Source organism: Passer domesticus, chromosome 13 (genome assembly GCF_036417665.1).
Source record: "Passer domesticus isolate bPasDom1 chromosome 13, bPasDom1.hap1, whole genome shotgun sequence".
In the NCBI taxonomy this organism is placed as follows: domain Eukaryota; kingdom Metazoa; phylum Chordata; class Aves; order Passeriformes; family Passeridae; genus Passer; species Passer domesticus.
This window is the reverse complement of record NC_087486.1, coordinates 18,954,389-18,971,249: the sequence shown is the minus strand read 5'-3', so window position 1 is coordinate 18,971,249 and position 16,861 is coordinate 18,954,389. Positions and strand designations below refer to the sequence as shown.

Here is a 16,861-nt window from a genome sequence, read left to right as displayed (position 1 = left end):
AAGCCCCAGGGCACTGGGGTTTTGGGTGCTTCTTTGTACACATATTCATCTTTTTGTGGACATCTATTTTGCCTGATGTAGGGGAGGGCCACTCATAGCAGTGACTTTTTTCATTTTACACTCCTTTTCCCTGTTCCCCTTTCCACAATAGCTGCAATGTAACGTTCCAGTAGAGCAAGGCTTTGCAAATTTGGCTCAATGAGACATGGAGCAAACAGCTTTTCAGAGAGCTTCAACTCAGCTGTCAGAAGGGGCAGTTTGGTCTCTGTGCAAGCAGTACTCACATTCCAAACTGCATTAGGGAAAAGCTGCTGGGTCTTTATGCATTTTTATTATCAGTTCCAGATTAGGAATCTGATACTAATTTTTCCTTAAAGCCTGTGTTTGGAGTACAGCTTATATTCTAAAACAAAATCAGGATTGTGATGTTTTTCTCTCACTAGCTTGCTCTTTTTTTGGTTTGCTTTTTTTTCCTCTCCCTGGCTTTACTCCAAGGACCTTTTCTTCTTTTTGTTACACTCTCGAGATGAAGCACCGGATGGTTACAGCAGTGCTGGTAGCACTGGTACAGGTTTCACAGAGTTTCCCTGCCTTGTACCACCGAGGCTGGTGGAGGCTCCTAAGGGAAGGAGATAGCTGTGGAAAATGTGATTTGGCACTCTGCTCTGAGCCCAAGGACTGTCCAGCCGGGGCTGTGCTGGATCGCTGTGGCTGCTGTCCGGAATGTGGGAACGTGGAAGGTCAGACCTGCGACTTGGACCAGGGCAATCATTTTTATGGGCAGTGTGGGGATCACCTCGAGTGCAGGTTGGATGCTGATGAAGCAAGGTTTGGGGAAGTCCCTGAACCCCAGTGTGTGTGCAAATCTCAAGAAAGCATCTGTGGACCTGATGGGAAAACCTACGAAAACATCTGTCAGTTCAACAAGGCTTACGCTGCGAAAAGAAACATCAACATGAAACATAAAGGGCCATGTGAATCAGGTAATGTGTACAGAGGCACTTCCAAACTGAAAAATCAGCTGATTCGTATCTTCAGATGTGCTACTAGTTACTCTAGCCTAATGTCATTAACTAATACTGTGTTTTTGTTACAATTATCATTATTCTGTTATAATGCTACTTTGTGTTAAACGTGTTTCAGCATCTGGTACTTAATCTTGCCAGTTATAAACCTCTATATTAGACTAGTGGATTAAATCTCATGGTAGCTAAAAAGGCATCAATCTACAACCTGGGTCTCTTCTGAATAATCAGTGCACGATTTTTTTTCCTACAGAAGCTGTATGTGGAGTTGGGAATCAGTAAACAGATAGGATAGTCTGGGAGGAATAGGCAAATCATTGTTATTGTAACAGGACTGATTTAATTTTAGAGTGGTGATAGTAAAGCAGATCTCATTTTATATATCGATATAGATATAGATATAGATATAGATATAGATATAGATAGATATATATGATATAGATATATATAGATATATATCTCCTGTGTATACATGTATACATATACACACACAGGTACATGTGTGCATGTCTGTATCTGCCTGTGAGGATACATGGTAAGCAGTGAAGCAGGGGCAATAGAAGAAGACAGGGTTTCATTAACAGCTCTGTTCTTTTTACCAAAAAAGTCCAAACTAATCCAATTCAGAATCATCATAAAATCTAGCTAACCCATGAAAGAGAAATCAAAATAGTAAAACAAAATCAAGCTGAAACAATTTCCCTAAAGGACTCTTAAAGTGCACAGTTGTCTCTGGTCATTTTTAGTGGAAGGATTCTTAGGTGCGTGTACAGGGGACTCCTGCTCCCTGCTCATATGCTGTTCTCTTTCTTTGCATTACTACAAGTCATTACTACTGGGTATCTATCACTTAGGACTCTAAAATGAAAATGTGAAGAGGCTTTTGTTTGTTTCTAAATGAGAAACTACTGTGGGTTTTTAAGTTAATCAAATATTTTCTCAAATGAAGTAGAAGAGGTCTGTGGGTCACAAATGGGTCACAGCTCCGGGAATCTGAAATTGCAGCTCGGGCAAAAGACTGGGAGTAACTCGAATATATATCACCTGCTCTTCTCTAGCAGTCTTAGACTGTGGTTTTATATTGAATGAACAAGGGATATTGACCACTTAGGAAAAGTGATGAACAGTTAATATCAGGCTTCTTTCCTTTTTCTACCTGCAACAGAAGGATCCGTTAGAGAATCCTTTATTTGCTATCAGGGTATTAAGCTGGGAAATGAGGATTGCCAGGAAAGGGACATGCACGCCAGCCTGCAGTACAACTGAAGTCTGTTAGCTTGGGAAGGAGTCTTTGTTTGGGACTCAGTAGCAGTAGTTCTTGTGGCATAACCCCTCCAGCAAAATTTTGGCCAGAAGTGCCCCTCCCTTCGAGAGTAAGTTTGCATCAGCAGCAGCTGCTCAGGCACACAGGCTTAAAGCAGTGGTCCCTCTAATTAATTTAACAGAACTGGCCGCGTACAAGAGACTTTTTAATTTGGAAGTACTACCACTTATAATTGCTGTTGTCATCCAGCAGCCCCCAGTTGCCCCCGAGGCGCATCGCACTGCTGCTCCTCCAGCAGAAGGATCTTGGCGGCTCTGCTCCGTACGCAGGCATCACCCCCAGCGCTTTCCCACTGCTTCCCTGGCTCCCCAGAAAAGCCGGAGCCTCCCTCCAGGAATGCAGAGAATTATCCTCACCATTCGGCTTACTGAATTGTACAGAAGCCTGCGGCAAGTTCACAGCCGTGTCAATGCTGCGCAGTTTAGTTAAGAAAGACGCTGTGGCGGAGGAAAGCGCCCAGCTGGAGCATGCCCGCGCTGGGCAGGGTGCTGGGCTGGCAGCGACCAGGGTCACAAATGCCCTTTTCCTGTCCTCGAGCTGCCGCTCCCCACGCTGCCTCGGAATCCTGAGAGCCCGGCCGGAGCCCGGGGCGCGGAGGAGCTCGGAGGGGCTGCAGCGGGCTCGGAGGGGCTCGGAGGGGCGCGGAGGGGCTGCAGCGGGCTCGGAGGAGCTCGGAGGGGCTGCAGCGGGCTCGGAGGGGCTCGGAGGAGCTCGGAGGGGCTGCAGCGGGCGCGGAGGGGCGCGGAGGGGCTGCAGCGGGCGCGGAGGGGCCGCCACGGGCGCGGCTGTCCCGGGAGCCCCCAGCCCAGCAGGGCACCGCGCTCCGCTCCGGGGGCAGCTGGTGACAAAAGGCAGCAGGATCCTGGCTCTGAGAGCAGCAAACGCTGCAGCACGGGCTGTCCTGAGGGCAATTTGCATGCGAAACAAACACTGAGCCCTGTAGGGTTTTGGTACCAAGCTATAAATATAACTTTCACTCAGCTCAAAGTACTTTGTTTTGTTTTTCTCTCCTTCAAAGCATCTGCTGTTTCCTCTTGATGCCAAACGGACTAATTGTATACAGCAACCAATGAATAAATAAATAACAATAAACTCCTTTCATCAGAGGAATACAGCCTTTCATCTTTCTTCTCTTGCCAGAAAAAGGAGAAGAAAAAGGCCTAGCTCGCTAAAAAAATCATGGAAAAAATATTTATTTTCCTAAAAACTAGTTTTGATCAGTTTATCTAATAATTTACCAAGGTTTCTAAGTACATTGATTATATACAGATTCTCCACACTTAAACCATCCCCATTCACATTCAAACATTTTCCATTGATAATTTAATGAACTAACAGAACATTATAGCAGTGATTCTCTTTATATTTAGCTGTGTCAAATTATTTATTTTAAATGTAAATTTTGGAGTAAAAACAAATAAGCCACAAAAATTTATGCCATTTCTGTCTAATCAGACATATATTAGCAAAAATTAATCATATACAATGTGAGAAAAAATATCCTATTAATTATGTAATTAATTGGTCTGGAGTGATGTCAGGTTGATTGTGAAAGGTAAAAGTATTTTGACTTCCCCTGGCTTCTGGTTTACATCTTCTATTATGCAGAGGGATAATTCATTACTGACTGGGACCAAAAAGAAGAAGCTCCTGCCCATTCAGCTCTGGATGCCAGGACACAAGAACACTTTCCTTAGCTATCAACAAAAATTTATCTACTCCAGGAATCAAAATGACACGTTATCATAACAGTACAGCTCTGTTTCTAATCAGTTATGCAAACAAAATACACAGAGATATCATGAGAGAATTTGTCTGAACACAAAACCTGAAACACTCAAAACTAAAGTTTATAAACTTCTGTTTAAATTGTAGAATGTTACTTTAATTTTCTTCCACAAAACACAGCAAAATGATATTGTGAGATATTGTGAGGTAGTGTTTTATTTCTGAAGTTTGGGTGGACAGTGAAAGTACTGATGGTGTGTTGACATTCAGAAAGGGCAGTTTGGTTAGATCAGAACTGCTGCTTGCTGTGGGTTTGGTCTCAGTTGTTGCCAGCCCTGGACTCAGCTGCAGGACTGGGACCAAGTCCAGACATTTCCCAGCTGTCTGCTGTATTCTCCTCACAGTTAATGGAAAGAAGGGTGTTCCTAGTGTGGAATTATCCTGGTGCACAGCAGTGCTGGACAGCTGTAATGTGGATTTGTAATTCAGACCTTTGTGTACTCCAGACTCCAGGTGTGTTCCGTGGGTGGCTGAATGATGGAGGGGGACAGTGACACGGGCAGGACCCAGTTCTTGGCCACACGTCCGTGTTGGCAGGGGATCCACAGGACACCTGAGTTAGCAGCACAACAAAAATACTCACCAGGCAATATCTGCCTATTTGAAAAGTTTTTTGCACTGTCTCTGTGTGGGAACAATTAAAAAAACTTCTGTGAGTCAATGTAGATTTTTGGTTTCTTTTGTACATTTTAGGCTTAACTACAGTGGGCTTATCATTAAAAGGAGTGGGGTTTCAATTCATTTTAAGATTTTAAAGTATATTTTAATATCAGACCCTCTGTGATCAGTTCATAGGCAAAAAAAAAAAAAATTCTCATCCAAGATATCCAGTTAATGCTGATTTGAATAAAGATTTTTGAAATAAGAAATTCTGAATGTACAGTTGTCATGAAGGAACAAGCATTTAAGGATTTAAGTTTCCTAGTTTGAAAAAACTTACTTTTAAAGAGTAGCAAGATTGTTTAATGAGTCATTTATAAATGGGAATATTGATAGTTTTATGTATATTTGCAATTAATTTTAATCAGGATTAATTTAATATTTTCTGCACACACACTAATCCTTAAAAACTGACAAATGTGTTATAAATTGTTGCTTGAAAACATGGAACAGGCTGTTACAGTTTCAACTGCCAAAGAATAAATGCTGCACCTAGGTATTGATTCAAATACTGCAAGTAAAAATATTAATTATTTACGTGAAGTTTCTATTACCAAGCATCTGGGATGTGTGGAAAAAAAATAATTCAATACAAGTCAAGTCACTCAGTAAATGCATTCCTTTTTGAGCACTGGTCTGGAAATAGAAAACAGATTTTAGAAGGCAAAAGTTTTCTTGTTGTCGACAAACAGACCAGGGGGAAAAAAGCAGAATTATCCAACACAGGAAATCTGTGCTAACAGCAAATCCACTGTTTTGTCTCTGGCGCCGGACATCCTCATCCCCTGCGGAGACGGGAGATGAGCAGGCGCTCGCACGCTCGGCGGGATGGATGCGCCCGCGATCAGGTGTGGAGGCACCGGGGATGGGTCCGGTGCCTCCCAGCCCCGGCCTGGCTCCCTCTCGTGGCGGCCGACTGCTTTTGCTTCGGGAAAAGGGAAAAAGGAGAATTCCGAGGCAATCAATAAACGCTGGAGGGGGTGACAGTGCGAGAACACGAGGAAACAAGTGGTAATGTAACAAGTATAATAAGCATAACATGAAACCTTACAGAAATAATTGAATTTCAGTTCTTTTCATTCTTAACACCAGTATTGGATGACATCAATAGCGTTTGAGGATAAATGTAAAATTCATTAATGCTGTTGTAACTTGTGACTTTCACAGGTAACAGTGCTCGACAATGTTTAGCAGCTTTAAGGCAATGATGTACTCAGAAAACGCCAGCAATAGCAGTGTGTTGGCTTTCAGCTAACCAAAATGTGACACATTCAGAGCTGTCACACAATCCAATCACCCTGTGACTCATGTGCTGTGAATTTCCTGTGGTTTCCTCTGAAGCCCAGGTCGGGCACTGGTGGCTCTGCTCGGGGAGCCCGAGCCTGGTCCACAATGCTGGGCATTGCTCATGGGGCAAAATTAAGCCCTCAGTTTCAGCTTGGGTTCCACGATCATCTGCAACGGGGAAAACAGACCTGAATAAGCATTTTCAGAAAACACAGACACAAGGTCTTCTGAGCTTTAAAAGTTGCTTGGAACCATGTGGCTCTTCACAGTGTGTGAGACCCAAAAGGTAAACACAATCTGATGATATCCTGTGAAGCAGGGATTAATATTAACAAACCTTTTGTTTGTGTTCTTTGTGTACTGTCTCCTAAAGCACCTTGTTTGTTCTTTGCAGCTCCTGTTATTTCTATGCCACCTCAGGATACCCAGAATTACACTGGCAATGATGTCATTTTTGGCTGTGAGGTGTCGGCCTATCCTATGCCACAGCTTGAATGGAAAAAAAAGGGGAATAAAATGTTTCTGCCAGGAGATGACACCCATGTCTCCGTTCAGGTAAAACTTGAATTTACCTTTCCATACAGTTTGGGAACAGGAGCAGGGTTATCTGTGAATTCCTCCTCCAGAACACAACACTGTTGAAATAAATAGATTCCAAGTAGGGGCCCTGTGACTATGCAAAGAATGATGAATTCTGTCAGTGCTTCGGCAGTCCCAGCAGAAGGAACAACAGCCAGGGTACCACTTATGCTTCTTTAGGAGATTTTACTCCAAGCCAGCTGAAACAGTCATGAAATGTGAAAGTGCCCATGGAATGTCGTACCAATCCATAAAACCTGGCTGCTGAGTGTCAGCTTGGTCAGGCCCCCTTGGCCCTAAAAAAGGATCCCCTTGGCCCTAACAACTCCCCCAGACTCACTCCCTATCTCAGCCTGATTTTGAGCTGCTTTGAAGAAGCAGTAAGTGCTGCTGGGACAAGGGACAGGAGGAGCATGGGGAAGAGTGGCATGAAGGGGAGCAGGAATGTGAGCACTGTGCAAGGTAGTGAAGGTGAAAGAGCAGAGATGGGAAAGCATGAACTCCGAGGTGCAGAGCAACAAGAAGGTAAAACGCAATGCAGCAAGAATAAGCAGAATCAAAGCATGATGGCATTAAAAAAAACCCAAAAGTTGTAATGATATTTAGTCCATCCACAATTATTTTGAGAAATATCATGGTGTCTCCTAGCTACTTAATTTCAACCATTTCTTTTCTTCTCAAAGGCAAGAGGTGGGCCTCAGAAGTATGGTGTGACAGGCTGGCTGCAGATTCAAGGCCTCAAAAAATCAGATGAAGGCATTTATATCTGCTACACCAAAAATAAGCATGGTGCAACATATGCCTCTGCAAGATTGAAAGTCATTGATGGTAATTTTTTAAAATTTGGATGTAAAAAATATAAAAATGCATACAAAGCAGGTTGCAAATGATGGGGTTGTTGGAATGAAAATTAAGCATAGGAGAAAATACCCAAAACTGACCATATTTTCGCTCTTCTGCGAGCTTTTATTTTACTTTATCCCCTAACAGTTTATATAGTAATATTTTGCTGCAAATTATACCAGCTTCCAGAAAATAGAAAGCTGTGGATTGGAGTCATACAGCTGAGGCACATTATTCCACTGTCCTTATCCCAGAGAAGTCCTTTGATGTTAGCAGGACACAGAACAACAGATGGGGTGACTGAGGGTCTTTGAATCATGGCAGATTTGCTTAGCTGTTTATTTTCATAAAATTAGGAAGGAAACAGTTGTTGTTCCTCAATGAGAGTGGTTCAAAAGATGTAAGAAATAGCTTTGCTACTGATTTGCTTTGGGCCCAGCCCTGCAGAACAATAACCTTCTTCCTCCATGGAGAACTGTTTTTCCTGGCAAATTCAGCATAAAGATGCATTGTCATATTTACCTCCTGGTCTAGGGGAGTTTGTCATTTGTCCAGTTTCTATAAGTGGCTTTCAAAGCTTTATTTTCTCTGGGAATATTTGAAGATGCACAGGAGGTACAGAAGACTGATACCATAGTTTATTAGAATTAGGAATTAAATGAATTTTAAACATGTTCTCAGCACAGGAAAGACATGGACCTGTTAGAGTGGCTCCACCGGAGGTCACGGAGATGCTCCAAGTGCTGGAGCACCTCTGCTCTAGGGATAGGCTGAGCAAGCTGCAGCGTTAACCCTGGGGAAGAGAAGGCTTTGAGGAGATCTCAGCACCTTTCCAGTCCCTAAACAGGGAGTACTAGAAGGAGGGAGAGGGACTTTTTATACAGGCAGATAGTGGTTGGACAAGGGAGAATAGTTTTAAATTAAAATAGGAGAGATTTAGATTAGATGTTAGGCAGAAATTCTTTATTCAGAGCGTGGTGAAGTACTGACACAGGTTTTTCAAAGAAGCTGTGGCTGTCCCATCCCTGAAGCGTCCAAGGCCAGGACGCGACTTGAAGCAACCCGAGACAGAGGAAGTGTCCCTGCCCATGGCAGGGAGTGGAACAAGATAAGGTCTAAGATCCATTTCAAACCAATCTATTCTGGGATTCCATGGTTCTGTATAGAAATTTGCTCATGACCTTCCGTGGTATGAGGTCAAGCTATCGGCTAAAACCCCTGTCCTTTTCATAGATAACAGGGATTCAGAAAATCTAGGCTTGCTGTACAAATCCAAACCCAAGTCTTCCTCTGTGCTCCTATCTTCAGCTAATTTAATCTGGATTCAATTACATCTTGCAGGCCCGTCTCCTGCATTTGCATTTACTGCTGGCAGTAGAAGCGCAAGCTACAGCATTGAATACGAGGAGTATTATGACAATTCTGATGACGAAGATGATGAAGAATATGAATCCGGGAACTACGATAATGAAAACAATTCTGAATAATAATTTTTGTATATCTCTTGTGCAAATCCTTCCACACTGTTATATTTACCAGTAGTCTCTGTTCTGAAAATGGCTCTTCTGATAACACACATACTCACTTTTGTATCCACCCTCCTGAAATGCAGCTTTGGATGAAGTGTATCATGCTACTCACCAGAAATAAGAAGAAGAACAGTTGTAACACCATGTATTTAGACTATTAAATGAAATGCTTCAGTGTGCACCTTTCTACTAAGTATGCCAAAGGGATACAATTTTATATTAATTTTTAAATTATCTTGTAATTTCTTTCACATATTCTAACTTGTTGAGCAAAAATGCCAATAGTTAAACAAAATTTTTATTTTGTATCAATTTTCATTTTTTTGGTAAAGTACTAAGAAATATCAAGAGATGGTTCACATGGCAACAAGCCTAAGTAAGTATGGAGGTTGCAAACTGTCTTTAATTTCCTTAGTTCATGTTTTCTTGAAAGTTTCAGCAGGATTTTCCTTCTCATTTGAAATTTTCTGTATTTCACAAAGGTAAATTATCTGTCTTTTGGGGAATGTTTTTCTTTACTGTTAATAGATACGTGAAGCAATCACAGTCTAAAGGCAGTAAGTACTGTTTTACAGTCAATACTCAAACACAGCCAGAAAAGATTCCTTGTGCATTCAAACCTCTGAGCACACCTTTGGGCTCTTTCTTGTAACAGCTCCTGCATTGCTCCCCACAGCAACAGCTCCCTCCCAGCAGCCTTGGAGCAGTTCAGGGTTTGGGATCGTGATCTCCCCCCTCAACAGGATGCTGGTTGGTGGGCATTCCTGCAGTTTAAAGGCAGCAGCTGCTCTGTAGCTCGATGCATGCCCTTCAAAAACACAGGAATTGCACTCTGGAGCCAGGATCTGTGTTTTGTCTGGGGCTATGAACAAGTTGCTCCTATCCCTGAGCTATCAGCATTGCCAGGCTGCTGAAAGAGCAGCAAACTACCAGAACACATGAACATTTTTCCAACTGACCCATGAACCAGACATCAAAGGAGTTGGAGTAAAAAGCACAGCACTTCCAAGGGCTGAGTGAGCACCCTGAGAAATTTCTCCAATTGCTTTTTTTAACTAATGATATGAAGGCTGGCTCTGAGTTAATGGGTAACGGAAGACACCAACCCTGCACTTACACCTTTGGTTCCCACTGGCTGAGGGCAGATGAACAGCAGTAAATTACTGAACATGTTCAGGACTAAGGCAGCAGAAGCTCAGGCACCTGCAGGGAAAGCCTGGCTATGAGCAGGCTCCTTGGGCTGAGGCACAGCTCCATGCATGATCCTTGCACACACAGAGTTGCCCACCAGCTGGATTCACGATGACAGGAGCCTTTAAGGGCACTGTACACACACACTGTGTAGGATTTTTAATGCATACACACTGCCTCACAAATTCTTCTTTTAATGTGCTATTTATGCCTTTTTTTGCTAGCAGAAAGATTTTTCTTTTCAATTTGAAATTCTTTAAGAAATTAGCTATAGACAGTGTTTGCCCTGAGGTATTATTGACCTCTGTCCAGCAAACAACCAAAGAATAATTTATCTCATTTCAGGCTTCATGGGGTATTGTCAGCTTATGAGAAGAAAGTGTGTCATTGTGTTATTGAAAAAGATTAATTAGTTTTAATTAGGAATAGGAAGTGGCTTCATATTTAATTACTGATTTTATTTTTATGGATTCTTCCTGATCTTCTTAGTGATATATTAATAACTTTTTTTGCTTATCCACTATATATTAACTTTAAATTATCTGATAGAAATGACTGATTACTTTTTATGGAACTATTTAATATGCAGACATATCGTCAAGATCAGTTGTGATCTGCATTGCAAATTAATGAATTAGATTACTAAAGTAATCACTAAATGGTGGCAATATAGATTGGTATGATATAGTACATGGCAAGAAAATAATCTTGAAATCATTAGCCATAGAAAGAAATAAGAATTCTTCAGGGCCTTTTGCTGTTGTTAATGGAAAATGAAAAACAGAAAGAAAAGAATGTTTGAATGAGAAAATGTGCAGCAGAATTCTAGCAAATACCTGCAAGTGTTTGTCCTGATGGAGTTTGTGTATTTAAGAAAAGCTAACAGTCCCAAAACAAAGAATTCTAAATTAAATACATTGCATTTCTCTCTCTTTGTATTTTTAATATATTTTATAAGTTCTTGTAAATTGTCAGCCATTTCTTTCAGTAAGAAAACTGCATTTTAGGAAAAAATTCGGTGTGATGCAAAAAAAAAAGAACACTGATACCATGAAAAATTACAGTTTCTGTTTTGTAGGAGGGGACACAAATGGCTGGTTTTGTGTATATGCTTTAATCAAGTAATTAATTATTAAATTTAAAAAAGCATGGAGAAGGTTCAGTCCTCTCTAAGCAGTAGCCTGCAATGGATCTCAATGAATTGTGAATGCTTTTCCTGTAGCAACAGATGTGTTCATGTAACCCAAAGGAACAGCAAGTTCAAGAAGGGAGGTTTATTCCACCCAGTGGGGAATGAGCCAGGCTTGAGCTGAAAATGATGTATTAGTCCTGGTACTGTATTTTGCAAGGCGCACCTAAAGACTTCTTTAACTGAGCTTCCACAGAAGACTATTAGACTTTGTGACATGCACATCTGAACTTCATAGCACAGCTTCCTCCTGTCACACAAGCATCCTCACTGCGTCATTTCCCCCTCCCTTGTGAAGGTAAAGGAATTGTACAGAAGTTGCTAAAGAAATTCCACTGCTTGCTGCAGGAGGTCCTTTGGGCAAGACCCTGACATAGGCTGGGGTACTTTCACAATCTAATATTATTACTTGCTGTGTTCAAGTTGTGTCAGCTATTACTCTAGGAATCCTTTAATTCTTTAGCTGGAGAATTTTTTTTTCCCCTTAAAATTATCAGGATATAGCTGGCAGAAATTGGATGTAGAAAGGCAATTGTCTGTGTTCCAGAGATTCAAATTATTCAAGTGATGGTTAAAGCGGGTGCCAGGGCTGCCCTGTGCAGCTGAACACAGCGTGGGCTCCCTGCCTGCCCTGTGGAATAGCTTTGTGCTCTGCCTTCTGTCCTTGCCCAGCCGTCACCTCAGGCAGGAGACCCAGGCCAGGGGGACAGATGTTTCTGGCCAGGAACAAAGACACTCCAGACAAAGCTGGAAACTGGCTCATCCTGCAGGAAGCCCAGCTCTCACTCACACTTAGATACATATGCTATCCACAGACTCTGCTCTTGAACTATTTATTTATTTATTAACCCCATTTCCATAATTTTGCTTCAGACAATTAATGAAGGGGGTTTTTTGTATAAAAGCATATGGTTCAGTGATTCAACTGTGATAGTTCATGTACAAAGAAACCAGTCTTCATACCCTGATTAAATTGTCATAATAATTGTTTCTTGACCCCACTGCTGAAGATGAATCCAGCAAATACACCCAGTTCATGTTTTCCTTCCAGGTCTAAAGCAATTTCCATTTCCAGAAACATTCTACCGGTGTGGGCCCCTTCTTTGGGGCTACCAGGCTTCACATGGGAATCTTTGCAATGTGGTCAATAAAGCATCAGGGAAACATCAACTGCTCAGGCCCTTTATCATCGCGAGGCTCCAGCCGCGCTGGTTCCGGGGGGAGCTGGCACCGCCCGTGTCTCCACCGCCCCCGCACCGCCTCCGCCCGTGTCCGCCCCCGGTCCGCCCCAGGTCCCCCCCGCCCGGCCCGCACACTCCGCACCCCCGGCCGGCCCCGGCTCTGCCGCGGCCCCGCAGGGCCCGCCCGCTCGGAAGGATGGATGCGCCGCTCGGAAGGATGCGCTGCGCGTCCAGGTGGGACCTGGGCTGGTCGCTGGGGCGTGCGTGGGGACGGGCCGGAGCTCGGGGCAGGAGGGAGGGCGGTGCTGAGGTCCGCGGTGCTGAGGTCCGCGGTGCTGCGCTCAGGCGGTGCGGGGCGGGGGCCACGGGATGCGCAGGGCCGGCCGGGCAGAGGGGCCGACGGTGCCCGGGAGCCGCCCTGCCCAGGCAGCTGCGGCGGGGCCGGGACTCGCGTGGAGCCGGGATGCCGTGCGGGGCCGGGACGGACGGCGCTCCCGTGCTCCCACCGCCCTGCTCCCAGCGCTCTGCTCCCGGCTGCGACCACGGCGCTCCACGCCGGGGGGAAGCTGCCGCACCTGCTCCTCCGTGCCGCTGCTCCCCGAAGGCAGTGCTAGGCTCCTGCTCCACTTCTTCCCCGAAAACCAGAGGCTGTGGAACCTGTCCGAGATGAACATCAGTCACTGAAGCGGCCTCGAACGACGGGGAAAGGAAGCGGGGGCGGGAAAGGGCTTCGGGAGACACCCACTGAGCTGTCAGGCATGTGCCCGGCATCTCTTGTGGCTCTGCTCCACCGCTGACAGCAAGGCTCCGGCAGCATGAGAGAGGTCATTTTTGGCATTTATTTAAATACTTGAGTATTAGGCATGGCACATAAAAGGACCACTAAATTAAATTTTTTTCCCTCAACTGTGACAATTCAGGAGTTATGCCTGTCAAATTGCTCTTGGGTAGAGCTGGTTGAACTTTATTAATAGAGTGTTTTCAGTCAGCAAGTGTTGTTTAAAATCAAAACATTTGTGGGAATTTCTCCGTGTCAGCAAAGCTTCGATTAGGAACCTCCCTGGTTTCCTGCCAGTTGGCTTGGCTCCGTGGCTGCCTGCCTGGTGGGCTGCTGCAGAGCTGGGCCTCCAGCATTTCTGGTTCTTGGTAACTTTGACAGGCTGCTAAGAGAGATGCCTGGGACTTCAGGGAGCTGGAGAGGTGGGACTAGAACTACCCACATAATTTTGTTCAGCTTATTCTTGAGTGTTATGAGAATATGACAAGTGTGTGTGTGTGTGTGGGAAATAGTATCTAATGCTTTCCATTAGGATGTAAATCTGTTTCTTGGAAAAAGTTCCTGTTCTTTGTGATCAAAAATGCCACTTCTTGTTCAAGTCTATTTCTACTCCAAAATCAGTTAAAGCAGCCAGCATCTGTCTGACTGCTGCACCATCTCTGTTGACACAATTGTTTTCTTAGGAACCACCTTTCAGCTGTTGATAAGGGTTTGAGCAAAGGAGGTGTCTGAAGCTAGTTAGAGCAGAATTTCAACCACTGCAAAGTCCATTACCCACTGGGAAGATGAAGATTGAATTGAGAAAATTCATAGGGACTCTTGCCTGTAAAAGCTTGAATACAGCTGGCTGTGAGAGCTGTGTTCCAGAGTGAAATAATCAGTGCCCACTGTATGAGACCAGAATGAATTATTGCTGTTTTACCTGCCAGTGTCCTATGAATTCAAAAACTGCTGTCATGTGTCCTACAATAATGGCTGTGTATGTAATGTATTTTGTGCTGCTAAATGTTTACCTCTGTTTAATGATTTAATGTTAATTATTGTACTAACCATAGGAATTCTTAAAAAAAAATCTATTGTGTAAGTTTCTATTAGAACTGTTAAGCTCATATTCTTTATAGAAAACTTGTGTTGCTAATCTTAAAATGCTTTATTACAGGAAATTACATTCTGAACTATGTAGCTTCTTGACCTAAATTGGTTCTCTTTGTCATCAAGCTCTTATTCATGTTATTTCTAAAATTACAATTGTAATTGTAAAATTACAATTGATGTGCTGAAAAATCAGCTCATCTTCAAAGTCATTATTGCTGATGTAAAAAAAAAAAAAAGGTTTGGTGGTAAGAAAAATTGTTCACTTCTGCCAATTTTTTAGTTTTTTTTGTTTGGGCCTCTTCATTTATAGTTATTGGCATTTTATGTTCCTTGGTTTCATACTGGGGTGGAAAAAGTCTGAAGTGCATTGCTTGAAACAGATTGTCCCATGGGGAAAGACCAGAGTGGTTTTGCTGCCTGTGTGAGGTTGTGGCGTTCGATGCCTCACAGAGTTCATAGAGCTGTCATGGCTTTTTCTTGGTTTTCTTTTTCAGAGCGCTCCTTTATGGTGTGGTTGTAAAATAGCAGCCCCTGTTGTCAAGCCATTCTGTTTAATGCCTTCATTTTTCTTCATCTCCTGTAGAAACACGTTTCTGACATGTCTGTGTGAAGGTTAAGCCTTTCTCCACTTCTAATGAGAAAAAACAATAGGAAAATTGGAGCTATTTGGCAATTTACTTGCAGCATGATCCATTATGTGTATATGTGTTGGTGATCCTGGTAACTCAGTAAGGAAGTACAAAGTTAACAATTTTTGTTTCTTGCAAGTGAGGTTCTCATTTGCATTTCAGTCTTACTTTGTTTGTAATACTGTTCAAGTTAATGTACTTTTTGAATTACTTTAGGAATTTCTAATAAAAGATAAGTTGCAATAATATGTTTATTAAAAATGAACTCAAGTACACTTCTCCACCATTTTGCAGTTATTTTTATGAATGTACTGTAATTGGAGTTTGCATTTATTATTAAAATGATTGCAGTGTGACTCTTCAGTGTGCAGCTCATTAAAAACAGTGATTTAAATACAAAATATAGTTTCGTAAGACATTTCTTGAGTTAAATTAAGAATTTCTGCAGAAAAGAAAATTAAACCATAGATCTAGTGAATTAAATTTTACATAAAAACTGAAGAAATAATCCCTAAACAATACTAATATATGTAATAATTAGCATATGGTAGCTTCAAATATATGTATGTTAGCGTTCTGGATTGAGGTTCATCCAGTGTGAATTTGAGTGTGATTTATTAATGGGAAAGGGATTAGCAGCCAGGTCTGCAGCTCTCTTCCCAGCTCCCCTCGTAATTCAGCACACAGTGTTTCACACCTAGTGAAGGGAAGGGTTCATTTTCCTTTTTTGCAGGTTTGTGGGATCCAAGGAACATTCCAATGGACTGTTCACAGAATGTGAAATGCAAAAGGCAGATAGGGCAGCAATGTAACTTTTGCCTGAGAGCTCCCCTAAACTGTCTCTCCTTACGTGCTTTGGTGCAAGTGACAGTACAAAATAGAGGACAGGGAAAAGTCAGACCCCTTGGTAAATAGCCAGATTTTTCTTTAGTTGAACTCTGGGTGATCTTCAGAGTTGTGGAGTGTGATTGCAGCAAATAGCAGGAAAATATTGACAAGTATGACTTGGTATTTTGGACACCAGGGGAGCTGAGGCTGCAAACTGCAGCTGTAAAACTACACAAAGATCTTCCCCAGATTAAATCGCAAGGCCTAATTGATTTTGAGGCAGCTGGTTTTAGTTGTTTTAACAAGGAGCAGATTTAATTGTTCTATAAAAGCTCTGGCATAGCTGAATGGAGACAGTTAAATGTTGTTAATTAATTGCACAATTCTGCATTGTATCTGATTTTAAAACATTCCAAGGATCTTGAGCTCTGATAATGAAATTGTATGCTCACATGGAATATTGAACACCCCCTGCATCGCTTTTTAGACAGAAGTTCTATCATTCAGTTCAAACCAATGCTTTGTAAACTACTGTGGAGGGAAGAGAATGATTCTTTTTTTTGACAGGTAGCATGTATTTTTGAGAGTGCCCTCTGATCTTTTCCATCTCTGCACAGCTTAATTTTTTCTAATGGTTTGAATTTCATGTGGCTTACCTTTCAAGTGCTAGAATACTGAACCTTTGAGACCTCTGAGAAAAGTGTAGGAGTGGATGTCTAGACTCCAATTCATTGGAGTCTGTTTTCAGATGGATTTTTGTTATCAGACAATTCTTAAAATTTATGATGAGAGGGTTTTTCAGAGATAATTAGGGAATGTGAAGGTCTAGTTCCATTAATGTTGATAAAATTTGGCTTGAAAGCCTTCTAAACATCTTAGGAAGCTTCAGCCTAACAATTCCCCTTCATTCTAGAAATGTTGGAAAATATTAAATA

The 16,861-nt window shown here is 42.5% G+C and overlaps 1 protein-coding gene across 1 annotated transcript; it reads left to right on the top strand.

The window, feature by feature from the left end:
- Positions 1-11,143, top strand: LOC135280410 (kazal-type serine protease inhibitor domain-containing protein 1-like). The gene is made up of 4 exons (XM_064388273.1): positions 1-983; positions 6,479-6,639; positions 7,347-7,491; positions 8,848-11,143. Exons 1-4 carry the CDS (start codon positions 527-529, stop codon positions 8,991-8,993), a joined length of 909 nt encoding a protein of 302 aa, XP_064244343.1. The 5' UTR covers positions 1-526; the 3' UTR covers positions 8,994-11,143.
- The last annotated feature ends 5,718 nt before the right edge of the window (positions 11,144-16,861 follow it).